At 36.7% G+C, this 14,802-nt stretch overlaps 1 protein-coding gene across 4 annotated transcripts in view; it reads left to right on the plus strand.

Moving 5' to 3' along the window:
- Positions 1-13,475, plus strand: part of SRBD1 (S1 RNA binding domain 1) — a 222,113-nt gene extending 208,638 nt beyond the window's left edge. For 2 of the 4 annotated variants that reach the window (XM_009442416.4, XM_063789122.1), the window contains exons 20-21: positions 9,023-9,207; positions 12,556-13,475. In XM_009442416.4, the coding sequence (XP_009440691.3) occupies positions 9,023-9,207; positions 12,556-12,845 (475 nt within the window). In that variant the 3' untranslated portion in view covers positions 12,846-13,475. The remainder of the gene's footprint in view (positions 1-9,022; positions 9,208-12,555) is intronic. The other 2 variants (XM_024354336.3, XM_063789123.1) reach the window with 1 other exon arrangement.
- The last annotated feature ends 1,327 nt before the right edge of the window (positions 13,476-14,802 follow it).

Raw genomic sequence — 14,802 nt, forward strand, 5'->3', positions numbered from 1 at the left:
CCTGAGCTAAAAAGTAGTTGAGATTGGGGGAGGGCCTTAAAAGGTTCTGCCTAGCTCCCTGCCGTGGAGCTAAAATAAGTCAAGCCAGATAGTGAAGAATGGCCTCTACTGAAGACCCTTAATGAGTGGGCGTATCTCAGTCTCTGTCTCTTTCCCATTCCTGTTCAAGGATTTAGCATCTCTGAACTGCTCCTTGAGAATTGCCTTCAGAGTCTTCATTGCCTTCCCTCCAACCGGAGCTTACTGCCGAGCAAAGAAGTCTTCTAACTAATAAGTGACTGTAATGCAAAGAGTTTACATTGGTTTTATTTAAAAAACAAACAGCAACCGTTGACTCTTCACAGATTTGATATTTAGAGTTTTCACTATGAGCAACCAGAAGGCCCATGAGTTGTAATTTGCAATTTTTCTGACAGGCGAGTCAGCCTACTGACTATGTCTAACACACCTCCCTACATCTAAAATTCACCACAGCTTCGTTCTGCATTGGCATGCCAGCTAACTCCTTCAATGATAAAAACACGTTCCTTTGTGGGAAACTTGCCTGAAAAGAAATCCAACTGCAAATGCTGTACAATAAATGATGATTAGGTAAACAGACCTAAGAGATTATTTGCAAATTTGAAAAAGCCCAAAGTTTTCTGAACTTGGACTTGCCTTATAAGAATTGGCAGCAGGGCAGAAAGACTCGTTCCTGGCTTTTGATAAATGATAATGTAAGATGTGTATCAATTAGTTATCCTACATTAATTTCTAATAGAGCTATGGCTAGACAATATTAGATTGCCTTATAAAAAGACATAGCATCATAAAAGAGAGGCCAAACCTAAAATATAAAAATGTTAAGTGGACAGATTGCTAAAAGTGAATTTTGTTTTTAAAGATACAGCAGTCTCTCTATGTTGCCCAGGCTGTACTCAAACTCCTGGGCTTAATGACCCTACTCCTCACCCTCCCTAGTGGCTGGGACTACATGTGTGTGCCACTGGGCCCAGTTTTGTGTGTTGTTGTTGTTGTTGTTAGTAGTTAAAACCTAAGCATCTTACTCTAGTTCCCAAGAAGTAACATTCATATTTTCAAAAGTGCCCTTACAAATGAGAAAAATGAAAAAAATTCACCCACTTGAGAATTAGATGATCAGGCTATGGATTGATTGTCATATCCAATGTCTTACACACTGTTCCAAAACACAGCCCACATGACGTTTCTGGCAAAGCTGGTAGAGGAAACTAGGAAGATCAAGAACCTGAGACTTGACATAACTTTCCCCTAACTCAGTCTGGAGGCAGTGAAATGTCAGACTGCCTGGATTCAAATCATGGCTGTTTGAACTGGGAATGTTATTTAACCTCTCTATACCTCAGTTTTCTTGTCTGTTAAATGTGCGTAATAATAGTACCATATCTCGTGGGGTTATATTAATTAATATATGTAGAACACTTAGCACCTGGACAGAGTAAGCTAGTGTTAATATGATTATTATTGCTGTTATTTTTGTTGTGATTGAGGAGGGGCTAAGCTAAGCCATAAAAGAAATGGGGGTAGTTGGAGGGAGTGGGGGAGAGTTACAATGGTTGGTCCCCAAGAAAAAAAGTTGTTTTTTCATGTGATCTGGATGTAATTTGAGACATTTAACATTGTTAATGAATATTAATATTGGGTTTTGAGACTGGAGAAAATGCTGGTTTCTCTCCTGTGTTTCTGGAGCAACCTTAATAGGTACCCAATGAAGGAGGAGTGTGAGGGAGTTGCTGGCCAATCATAAAGTTGTGCTTGCTTCAGCCTCTTCCATCTTCAAAATATTTGCCTGTCCTTCTCCTTTTTTTCTTTTCATCAAGTTTAGACCACTCAGTCTGGAGCCTGAAACTCAGTAGGTTATTGATTTAGTTTCCCACTATCTCCCTCCTGCCCTTCCTGCCCCCAGCCTAGCTATGGATTTTAATCTTAGCTTGTCTTCTGATTCTCAGTGTCACCATAAGCGAGTTACTTTGACCTCAGTTGCATACTCTTTAAATGGAATAACGTTTTTGCCCATTCAGAGGACAACTAGGGATTTATTGAAATGGCAGATGTTAAGCATTTTCAAATTTTTTGATAGGAGGATTCCTTGACAGGATGGCATTTATAGTAAAAAGGCTGTTTCCCAAGGAAGAGTCCTCTACCTCTGATACATAGGTTTTATTCCCTAGTGGTACAAGGTCTGTTTAATTTCAGCTTTTCCACCATGAGCCTGTATGTTTTTAAATACTACTTTTTAAATTTGCCCTCTTCTTTCAAACATTCACAGGCACTAATCCACATTATGGCTTTACAGGCAGTAAATTAAATTATATTAATTCTAAACACAGTGTTTTTGAGCTGTAGAGTCTGTAGCCTTTGAAACCACTAACTTAATTTTGACCAACTCTTATTCAGAAATTCAAAAAGAGTCAAAGCTTTTTCCTTTTGAATTTGGTTTAAAAAATAGTAAGAAATTGCTCCCAGGCAGTGGTCCTGGGTGCCAAGGTTTATCAGAGATCTAAATCTGTCTGCATGAAAATCTCCCAAAGTAAAAGGGTAGGCCTGCTAATGAAGATGTAATCTGTTATAACTTTTACCTTCACTACTACTACCTTATGTTGTCAGGTGTGGGCAAGTCTCTTAATCTCTCTGAGATTTTGTTTTCTTATCAGCAAATCTACATTCACAATAAATATTTGAGATAATTAAATGAAATAATCTGTACTGCGCACTTTCAAAAGTATCTGTTTATCTGCACATAAAGTCCTGCCTCTAAAAGAGCAGATACAAGCGGAAGACTATTTTATACTGTCATTACTTAAAATTAGATTGTAAGCTCATTCAAGGCAAAGGCTCTATTATCTTTCATAGAGCCTTCCTCCACAGTAAATAAATGTTTATTGAATAAAGCTGAGTATGCTTTTCTAAATTATTTTTTGTTGGTTTCAGCATTTTGTCACATTCCTTTGAAGAGCCTTGATTTTAGCAAATCTTTATCATTTGGGCAGGAGAATGGCAGGGTGTGTGAAACAACCATACTCACAGGAAAAGGGTGATCAGGCTGCATAATACTGGGTTGTTGATTTTTTTTTTCTGGTTCTCTTTTGGGAGGGTAATGGTTTGTTATTTTTCAAAATGTGAGAAGACTGATATTTTAATGTCACTTGTAAATTTATTTCTAAGACAGTTCCTACAACAGTTTAGATGTCTTTGGAGCAATAATAGCAACATTTCAGTACACAACACCTTTCCTATTTTTATATACTCATACTCATTTAGAGGTATACGTACAGTTGTTTAAATTATATGATAATTACACAGTATAAAGCGAGTGGTTCTGAAATAGGGAAAGCTGCATAATCACTGTGGTTGTGTATGGCATTGGTTATTATTTCACTGATCTTAGATACTTTGAGGTAACTATATGAGCACTGTTCAACTATTTCTGAAAAGATGATCATCCTAAATCTTTTAGAAGATTTCTATCTCGGGACTTTTTAAATGGCACTTTAAAAAATTTTTACTCTTATTCAGTAATGCTAAATTGCTAAGTAATAGAAATTTTAAAATAAAACAGCTTTGTAAGGATATATTCTCCTACATACAATGAATGCAACATGCAATGAGTATCCAGTTTCTGTACATGTATAACAGATCTTTGAAAAAGCAGGAAACATTTAGTAAGTTCTTAGAAGTCAGAAGCAGGTAACAGTCTGATGCTTATAATACCGAGTCCTTTGGAAGACAAACTGCATTCCTTCATCTATGACAGGAAATCTTTCTCTTTTCATTTCTTTTTTTTTTTCTTCTACTCATATATGCAGGAGGTGCTCCAAATGGTACCAAGAAATAACATTTAAAATGCCCCCACCCATGCCCAGATAGCTGCATGCATTTTAAAACTATATTCTCTCATCAGAGTCTGGAAGAGCTTTCAGAACAACTTCATGACTTTCTGAAGGGGTTACATTTTTTAAATGTTTATCTTAGTATGTTAATTTACTGTAAAAAAACGGTCTCAGCTGTAAGTTCTACTGGATAATTCTTTGCCCTTTCTGTGGTTGATTATTATGCTAAGAAATGCCATTTAAATATTATTTTCACTAGATATCTGTTAGCTTCTGTAGTACAACAGGTAGTTCTGTGGGCCTCTCTATAAATGAATGATACTTGAATTTATAATCACTTGTATATTTTGCACCAGCATAGATTGTTAAGGATTCTGGCCTATTTCAGTATCTTGGTTTAACAAGGAGGTAAGACATTTGAAAATGCCAGGTGCAGTGGCTCACACCTGTTATCCCAGCACTTTGGGAGGCCAAGGTGGGTGGATCTCTTGAGCCCAGAAGTTTGAAACCAGCCTGGGCAACATATTGAGACCTCACCTCTACAAAACATTTTTAAAAAATAAAAATTAGCTGGGCTTGTGGTTCCAGCTACTTGGGAGGCCAAGGGAGGAAGTCCAAGGCTACAGTGAGCTGTGATTGCACCACTGCTACAGCCCCTGGGTGAAACAGCAAGACCCTGTCTTAAAAAAAGTTTGAAAAGATTCCTCAGTGATGATTAAAATGCAGTTCACATTGCTGTCCCTTTGATTTGACTGCTAGAACAGCCCCTATGGTGAAGCCAGCACTCCTTCTGTAAGCTAAGCTAAATAGGTACTGTGATATTCTCAGCTGTGTAAATTCAGCTCCTCTGTAGATAGCATAAAGGAGCAGCAGGTTTTCCTCATTTGCCACACTTGAATTTATATTCAATTTTTAATATTAAGAGCAGTAAATTTGAAAATAGTAATAAATTTTAAAGAAATGTATACATAGAGTAACATATATATGTTATATAGAGAGAAAATATAGAAACAGTAACAGATTTTTGGAGTAACAAATTACTACTGAACTTGCATTTATGTCCCACAGTTTACATAGTTTTTTAGAAGGCCAGATTTTCTTAAGAGTATAAGCTTTCTTTTTAAATTATTGAATATTTAACCTGTATTACAAATTAAGACCTGCTCTGTCTACCTGTACCTATTCATTTCTAAAATGATGTGTTCTTGCATTTAATTTTGTGCTTGTTGCGTTACTCCATTAAAACTGAGTAAAGCTAATGGGTAAAAATAGACAAGTAGGAAAGTCTCTTGAAAGTGTTGAGAGTGGGTAGACTATTAGATGTACTTTGCCCTTATAGCATGGTTCTTGGTGGAGTTGTAAATCATATATGTTTTGCCCACAAAGCACGTACTAATATTAAGTTGTTTTTAAAGTGATTGTGTTGCATCACCATGGTTCTTCTATGCTCTGTGGGGTATCATGTTGCTTTAATGTAATGAACCAAGTCCTCAGCTCCTAAATCTCCATGCTGGAAATGATGACATAAAACTGAATGGCCATGTCTGAAGTCATGAATCTTGAGAATTTCTTATTCTTTGGGAAAAGCCTTACAAGACTTTTCTTATTCTTTGAAGGGAAAAGCCCTGCACTTATAACAAGTTTCTGTTGAAAATATTAGCCATTTTAGGTTATATAGCATTCTGTTTGAAAAATAAGCATTAACTCTGCTGCAAGGTCTGTATTTTAACTTTGTGCAGATGTGTGCTTAAAGAACGTGATGTGCTTATTTGTTGCATTTATGGTACTTTCTTACTTTAAGTAAGATGGATGAAATTACACATTAAATAAAAACAGCAGTCCTTACCAACCTGAAAAAGCCTTCCAAATCAGTGGAGAAAATGAGAATATGACTTTAATAATTCATTGACTTTTGAAAGAATTGTCTATTTAAAAGCATGTATATAATTTCTTTGCAGGTTTCCTCAGTGTTTTTAATGTTAAAAGTAATCTGCCAGTAAATTATTTGTAAAATATTACTAAAAGTATTATTTTCTTTCCTAACCAAATATAGCACTTCAAATTTTACATATCTTGTTATACACAAACATATATATTGTGTGTGGCATAAAACTCCAGTTAGAATAACATCATGGCCTTGGACAAGTTATTTAAACTCCCTGAACCTCATTTTTTTTTTTTCTGTATGATATGATACCTACCTTTTAGGATCATTGTCATGATTAAACGAGAAAAATCTATTTAGAACAATGTCTGACAGATATTTATCACTACCTGTTCACTTCTGTATGCCAAGCTTCATAAAGCAGTGTGTTTTTATTTGGTACTTTTGAGCCAGAAAGTACTTTGTATTGAGTATTACTTATCACACTCAATTCTAAAGTGAAACTTTGTATTGGATATTACTTATCACAATTCTGAAGTGAAATTTAGAATATGTAGAATAAATTTTTCTTAGGATATTTAAGGAACATATGTTTATTGAATGGCTACTAAGCATAAAACATTGTTTCCTATCATGTACAGTTGACTATATTTAAAATTCATTAAGGTAGAGGTCAGTCTAAATGCTATTCCCAGTTCGTTTTACAGTTCCTCACTCTGTTGTTGGCTCTTTGTGTGTGTGTGCGTGACCTTGTTAACTTTAAGAAAGTTTTCAAAATAAAAAAGCACTTGACTTTTTGTAATTTAAAAATAGGTTGATCAATATGAAGCATTAGCTAGGAGCACAAGTTGGTGCTTTTTTATTGATTTCAGTTACTAATGCCCTCAGGCTTATATGTGTGAGAATGAAAATGATATATGAAATATGCACCCAGGTTAAACAGACAAATGTTCTTGTTACATCTGCAACCACTATAGGCAGAATTCTTTATTTGGAAGTGACTTTGGTAGTAGTTAGTTACTCTCTCCCTCTCTCTCTGTCTCACACACACACATACACATGTGCAAGCAACCTTAAGATAGACTCATACAGTGCTTTGGGAAGTTTCTGCCATTTAGTTACTTTTATTAATTATAAAATGCTATTCAAGATTCTAGACTTACAGCGCATTAGTATACATTCTGTCATTTTTAACAGATGGTTAGAAGCCAGAATCTTGAGGATTTGAAAGATACTCCTATAAGTAGCCAGTTGCAGACCAATAAAACCAAGAAGGTGAATACCAGGGAAGCCTGCTCAGCAGGGCACGCATTATTTGGAAAGTTGTATAAGGAAGTTGGATTTCGGCAGAGGTTGTCATGTGTCATCTGCCCCATCAGTCAGAGCTCCAGCAGCTGTTCCTTGTCACCGGGACCCTTGTATGCTACTGTTCGTCCATCAGCACTAAGAGATACCGGCTGCCTTTCCACCATGCTGTGGAAGCCACAGACACACAGACTTACAGTGTTATCTCACTGGCCACCAGTTTGGATGAAAGCTCATTTTCAAAGAGGGAGACCAAACACCAACGTTTTGGTATTTTATTAGACCATTAACCAAAATACATTCTCAAGAGAATTAGTCGGATGCCATAAAGTGTGTCTATTTTTGGCTATATATATGGCTGTAATAATGTAGGAGTGTTGCACATTTGAATTCAAAGAGATGCCCTACTTAAGTGAGAGATGGGAGAACTTTCTCCACTAGATGCCAGATTATTATTATCAGAGTATCACTGTGAAGAGACCTTTCTGGTTGAACACAACAATGCAAAAAAGACTTAAAATCACAAGCATCCTTTTTTTGATAGTGCAGCAACCTGCCAAATAGGATATATCCCCATTCTGATTATAGACAAACCTCCAACAATTCCCTTTTTCTCATTTTGTATTCCAGAGGTATCCCTAGAGGAAAGGATTTGAGGGCATTAGTATCACTATCTGCCTGATTACTGTGTTGACATTTTTAAAGTGCCATTAATCATAGGAAATGGAACTTAATGGTGTAGAAAAATACCCAGCCAAGGAATGTCAAGAAAGTAAGCTGTAGCCCAGTATTCACATGAAATTAAAGGGAAATGCATCTTAACCCTTTAATTCTTTTTTTCTTCTTACTGAATTATAAAGGAAAGCAATTGAGAGGTAGCTTTGCAATCAAAGGTAATGGTAAACATAGTAAAAGAAAATTATAAAAGGCAGATGTTTTTATTTTACAAATATTAGTTACATAATGTATAAAGAATATAAAGATAATATTCATCTTTAGATAGTATAATGGAAGTTTTACCTGCTTCCATTTTGGAAGAAAGTTACTTTTTCTTTTTGATATCCCCTCCTATATTTTTTCTGTTGACTCTGAATACTGAATAGACTTGATATAATTTAGTTTATATGAGGCTCAACTGTTACGGAATTTGAGAGTTATTAAGCTGATGGTGTGCTGCACAGGTAATACTGCCATCAAGGCTATACAGAAGTAAAAAGTAGTGATAGGACACATGAATAGAGTAATTCATTTTTCAAAAGCTGGCAATATGTAATGCCATTTTGTTAGAGTTTGGTATCATTTCATCGTTTGCCTATTAGCTAATTTAAATAAAATGTTTTCCTAATTGAAATTGTAGGGAACAGATAGCCTCATTTTTAAAATATATGTGACACTAAACTTATAATGAACATTATAGTGTAAAATATTTTTGGCTGGACGCAGTGGCTTACGCCTGTAATCCCAGCACTTTGGGAGGCCAAGGCAGGCAGATCACGAGGTCAGGAGATCGAGACCATCCTGGCTAACACAGTGAAACCCCGTCTCTACTAAAAATACAAAAATTAGCTGGGCGTGGTGGCGGGTGCCTGTAGTCCCAGCTACTCGGGAGGCTGAGGCAGGAGAATGGCGTGAACCCAGGAGGCGGAGCTTGTGGTGAGCTGAGATCTTGTCACTGCACTCCAGCCTAGGTGACAGTGCAAGACTGTCTCAACAACAACAAAAAAATGTTTTTGGTGCTGACTCTGAGCAGGTGCTTCATTTGATAAATAGCACAAAAATCTTTAATCCACTTTCTCCCTCTCCCTCGGCCTTTTCTTTTTCAAGACAGTTTACAGCACAGAACACATAATAGATTCTCAATAAAGACTGATTGATTGACCTATGGGTCTAAGATGAATGAATTTTAGGGTGATCTTTTGCAATAAGGAGATTGCAAAAGAAGTAATATTGTTAAGTGTTGGGCTTTTTATTTTTTCCACTGCAGGTTTTTGTCATCCATTGGAGGGACACTGTATGAGATTGGAAAGCCTGAAATGCAACAAAAAATAAATTCATTCCTTGAAAAGGAAGGAATGGAGAAAATTGCAGAAAGATTGCAAACAACAGTACACACCTTACAGGTCATCATAGATGGTCTCAGCCAGCCTGAAAGCTTTGACTTTCGAACAGGTAAAGAGTTGAACTTGAATTATAGCACCTTGCATTTGCATAGCTCCCATTATCTCCTTTGATCCTCACAGCAATCCTATGCCATAAGCAGAATGGATATTATTCTCCCATTTTATACATGAGAAAAATAAAGCATGGTGATCTTCCTTCAAAGTCATTATAATTAATATCCAGAGCCAAAGCTAGAAGCCAGGTGGTCTCCCTGGACCCCTTGTTCACTGTGTATTTCCCATTTACTAAACGAAATGCATCATGCGTGTACCGCTGTATGCATGGAGACACACATTTTTTTACGGTCCTTTTGTAAGTTGTCTTTATCTCTTGGGAGCCAGAAGTGCAAGGTAAAGCAGTCCCTTCACAAGCTAAAAGGTGAATCTTCTTCCTAAATTATAGCTTTCCAAGTTCTTTGATTCTGTGTCAATGAACCCATTGAACAAATAAGATAATATCTCTGTTGATTTTCCTTCTAATTAAAAGTGCTCTCAGCTTTCAGCACAGGTAGATGGTGAGGGAATTATACTTCCATGTAACAACCATAGTTGTTGAGAGCAGTGACCCAGTGAAAAAGAATTACAGTATCAAATGACCTACTTCCCAAGGAAGTTTGAATAGGAACCCCTGAGATTTAAATGAATCCGCTCACTGGTCTTATAACCAGTTTTGATGATACCGTGTTTAGGGCTTGGCTCTTTTTATTCTGTTTTAGGCTGCATTGAGATGGTTAGACATACTTCTTTGAAAAGGTTTAAAGGAATTTTGAAATACATCCAGCAAGTTCATTGTACTATTCCTTCTTCTGTAGGGTTGTTTTGTTTTTTTTTTAAGTTAAAGAAAAATAAAATGACACCCAGTAAGAACTATGCCAAAAATGTGGGAGTAGAAGCCTCCTAGTAGTCCTCCACACAATGTGGATGTTTCAGCAGACAAATCCATCTCCATTTGGAGGCCCGGTATCCTTTTATGGGAATTTCTTGGCTGGTTTTTAGCAGGAGTACTAGGTGGAGCAATGGTTCTCAAAAATACTGGATTTGGAGGTGGTATGGCTACATCCTTTGCATTAGAGGGTTGGCAAAAAATGCTGTAACTGCAGGTATCCTGTACTGGATTTTTCACATCCATCTTCATTTTTCTGTCATAGTGTCGATTGTTCCATTATCCCAGTTGCATTGTAGACTCAGAGCAAAGATCAACACTCAAATTATATGGTCCAATTAAACTACCAAGTTGTTGAGCAAAAAGACAGATGCGTCTGGGCTCTGGACTGAGCTTTCCACTTACTGCAGTGTTCTATCAGTGTGGCAAGTGAAGTTTTAAATAGGTCTCTTTAAACAAACTTTGGAACTGACCTTTGCTCTAATGTAAGTCACAATTTTCAAAATGTCTGAGAACTTTCATCTTACTACTAAACACATATCCAAGGTGAGGAAGGCTTACAAACTATACTTTTGGGGGTGCAGATAGTATTTTGGGCATTTCCACGTGATGATATTTTATGTTACATCTCTTTTCTCCATTTTCTCAAAAGTATTTCCTTTCTTAATGCCTCATTCTTTACTCATAATAATTCTGTCTTTTGTTTTGTCAATGGTGTAATTAATTTCATGTGTATTAACACTATGGTGACTAGTTAATTTCCCTAACTGGGTTCATTAGAAGCAGTCCAGACACAGGGGCTGAAAATGCTTGGCTATGAAAGTGTTAAAGTTTGCATGGTACACAGAGGATTTTCTGATTTCTCAGTGTTCCCAACTGTCTTCAGGAATATGTTAAGTAGTTCCTGACTCTGATTTTCCTTGCAAGATTAAACTAAACAGCTGATCAGGAACCCTTAGGGAATCTGCAGCAGCTGGACCTCCCCAAGAAAAGAGAGAGAGAGAAAGAATTTCCAAGCATAAAAACAATGCCTATGGGGTCTCGGAGACCGTCCTACCTCTGCCTCTGATCAGTGACTTAGTTCCACTTTGCTTTGACACAGCCTTAGCCTGGTGTAATATTACATTACAGTAGGTTTCTTGCTTTTGGAATTCACTGCTTTAGCATCAGGTAAAATTCCACAGAATCAATTCCAATTTTAGCGTACTCATTTTTATGGGTACAGTGAGATTTGGAGTTTAAAGAAGGTTTTTATTTTGTTTTATAAGGAAAAGCTTAATTTTTAAAACACCTTGGTATCAGTATGGTTGGACTGGGGGAAGGGAAGAAAGGGGTGACCAGTTGTTAATACAAATGTAAAGGATAGCTTTAACAAGTCATCAGGATAAAGCCAACAGCTGTGGAGGAAAAGGAAATGGAATGGGTGGAGGGGAAAATGAGGCCTTAGTAAAAGGAGATCCAAGCATAGAATGTGTTCTTTGTTATTAGAGTCAACACTCAGTAATCCTAGGAAAGGGGGCCTTCAGGAGGAGCATGGATAAATGGAGTCCACAGATAATCCACAGCCCCGTTTAAACTGTTAGTTCTAACTGTCTCCCTCATAAAAACCTTTGTTTTTAACTAGAGCCATAATGATTCCTTGGCATGCTTTATGCCTACCTTTTGGACAATAATGAACAAAGAAATGTATGCTGGGGTGAGCAAGAAAAAAGGGCTATAAAGAACTTGGAAACAGAAATCTGTATCTTCATCATTGTTTCCCTAGCACCCAGCAGAGTGCCTGGCCAGGAGATAATAGAGTTAACAAATGTTTGATGAATTTAATTGAAAGAAGAGAAAGAATATTAGGTACTACCTGGTCTGGGATTCTGAGCCATAGATAATCAAGAATCCATAAATGTTGATTGGATAAATATATATGAAATAGGTGGGAATTGATTTTCTGAGTTCCAAATTTGTGGGAAGAAGTGAGGAAGAAAGAACATTTGAATTTCATCCACATTTGGCCAAAAGTTGATGTACTTTCTACCATCTTTAAACAATTTAATAATCCAGGCACTGGGGGAAAAACCAAAAAAAAAAAAAAGCTTCCAGTCTCTTGTTTCCAAAGGTCTTACTTTCTCAGTGTTTGTGGCTTAGCTTTGTATATTTGTTAAGCAAATATATATTCTCATCACCTCTTCACAAAGAGGAAAATAAGACTGTCTTCTCAATCCTTATGTATAATGCTAGTGTGTAGCATTGTAGAAGGAAGTAAATTTTCTTGAATTGTTTCTACTGCATGAATGCTGTCTCCAACTGATATGCATGTTCTCTGAAGGCAAGCGTTGGTCTTCAGCTCCTTTTATAATCCCCCCTTAATCTTTAATATTGGTCTGGGCACATAGTCAGTATGTAGTAAGTACTTATTCACAAAGTTATGTTGTATCTAGGAAGTACAATGCCTTATTTACACTTACTTTTTTTCTCTTACAGATTTTGATAAACCTGATTTCAAGAGAAGCATAGTATGCTTGGAAGATCTGCAGATTGGGACAGTTCTTACAGGCAAAGTTGAGAATGCCACTCTCTTTGGAATTTTTGTGGATATAGGAGTGGGGAAATCTGGGCTTATTCCCATACGAAATGTAACAGAAGCAAAACTTTCAAAAACAAAGAAGAGAAGGAGCCTTGGACTGGGCCCCGGAGAAAGAGTGGAAGTCCAAGTACTCAACATTGACATCCCCCGATCTAGGATTACTCTGGACCTCATTCGGGTGTTATGAGTATCCCACGAAGGCCAGACACTGATTTTATTTTCTCATTTCCACAGATCGACAAGGATAAGTCAGTTGTTTGTAAACTCTAGGTAGCAGATGAGAAATAATTCACTTAATATCAGAAATATTTTCCAAACACTTTCCTTTATTTTTTCTTCTGAATAAATAGAAAACCAACAGTTTGATTTCCTTTTCCCTTAAAGGAAACAACTAATACACATTCTTATATGGCTTTATGTAGTAATAGTTTTCTGACTAAAATTTTGTTTTTTATTTTTTGTAATTTATCTTTAACTCCTTTTGCATTTTGTATAACAGATTGCTTAACTTCTACTTGCCAACATCTGCCTTGCTGGACTTGTATGGGATTGTCTTCTTGATTTGAATTGTACAGTCTTTGTTGACACAGTAGGGCTGGGCAGTGTTTAATCCTTCCATTTTATAGATTTTTTTTTAATCAGGCCTTTCGGACTTCATTCATAATTTTGCAATAATCTCTTTTCCCTTGTCATGCAAGCCAAAAATATACCAGTAAAACAGATTCTGACGTGTTTGTAGTTATCAAATGAATGGCTCGAAACATTTCTCAAAAGGATATACGTATTGACCCCAACAATAAATGTTTGTGGCTAGTGACTTGTTTTTTGCTATGTTGATTCAGTGAATGACCTAGAAGTCAGTCTTGATGAAAAAAGATATGGTTTATGCAACCTTTGGAGAAGAGGGAAGCCTTTGAAAATTTGAAGAATGGTTTTGTTTGATTTAGCATAGAAGAGTGTGTCCTTTCTTAAATTAGAATTAAACTTCAAATGGGGATAGAAATGGCCGTTTTAAAGATCAAATATAGATCAGGTGTGAAGGGACAAGAAAAACAAGTATATAAAGGAAGTGACTCTTATTCCGTTTTTATTTAGTGGAGATGGTAAGGATTAGCATGACCATTCAGAATCAAAATAAAGCCCACAGTGGACTGGTATCCTGTTCATTCTGACTACTGCTGCTGCTGTTGATTTGCCTGATGAAGATATTTGTATGACTGAATGAGTGTCTGGTTTTCTCCATGCGTGATAAGTAGGGGATAGTTACTAAAGACGACCAGTCTTGTTCATTTGCCTAGGAAACACCCATTGTCCTGGCATAATTTTTAATATTGCCTCTCTTTATTCTCAGGGTGCCCCATTTTGGATGATAAATCATATGGTCAACTAGTAGTAGTCACTAAGTAGTGACTGTGACTATGTTTCGTGATAGTTCTACCTGGTGGTTTGCTGTTTTCAAAATACATATCCAACTGGTGTATGTAGATCTTTTTAATGCAGTAGGTTCCTTAAAAGTTGCATATATCAACTTTTTTGATATATACAACTATTTGCCTAGCAATTTCATTTCTGAAATGCTTTTCCTCTGTTTCTTAGTGGTCTTTAACTGATAGTGGATCTATCTTAATGTTATAACTTTAAGTTGATCTTCCTACTCACTCCTCCCAATATTCTTCCAGGTTCATAATCTATAGATCAGTAATGAATGATGTGTACCTGAAGACTCTTACTCTGAAGCCCGAGATATAAGTTCACACGAATTCTGTGGGGGAAGAGGCCTTCTCCCTGGTCACTTCGGATATAGGAACAAGAAAAGTTGACAGTGTAAAGCTGCTCTGTTGACGTGGCAGCTAAGCTTTCATGGACTCAATAAGGACTTGACATTGCACTAGATTGCGTAGTTTGTCCCATCCAGCCCAAACATGGTGGAGGCTGGTATAAGGCCTAAGCTATAAAATGAGGGGCCACATCTCATTTATAACTGCAAAGTGTGCATGGTGATGCATTATATTCTATTCCTAGTCCCTATTCTACTAGTAATCCACAGTGTGCCTTTGAGCCTGGTGTCTTTACTTCTGCAGACCTCCTTTTCCCAAACTTAAAATGGCATATGAGAAAGCATTTATTCCCATATACATTTACTG

Source organism: Pan troglodytes, chromosome 12 (assembly GCF_028858775.2).
Source record: "Pan troglodytes isolate AG18354 chromosome 12, NHGRI_mPanTro3-v2.0_pri, whole genome shotgun sequence".
In the NCBI taxonomy this organism is placed as follows: Eukaryota; Metazoa; Chordata; class Mammalia; order Primates; family Hominidae; genus Pan; species Pan troglodytes.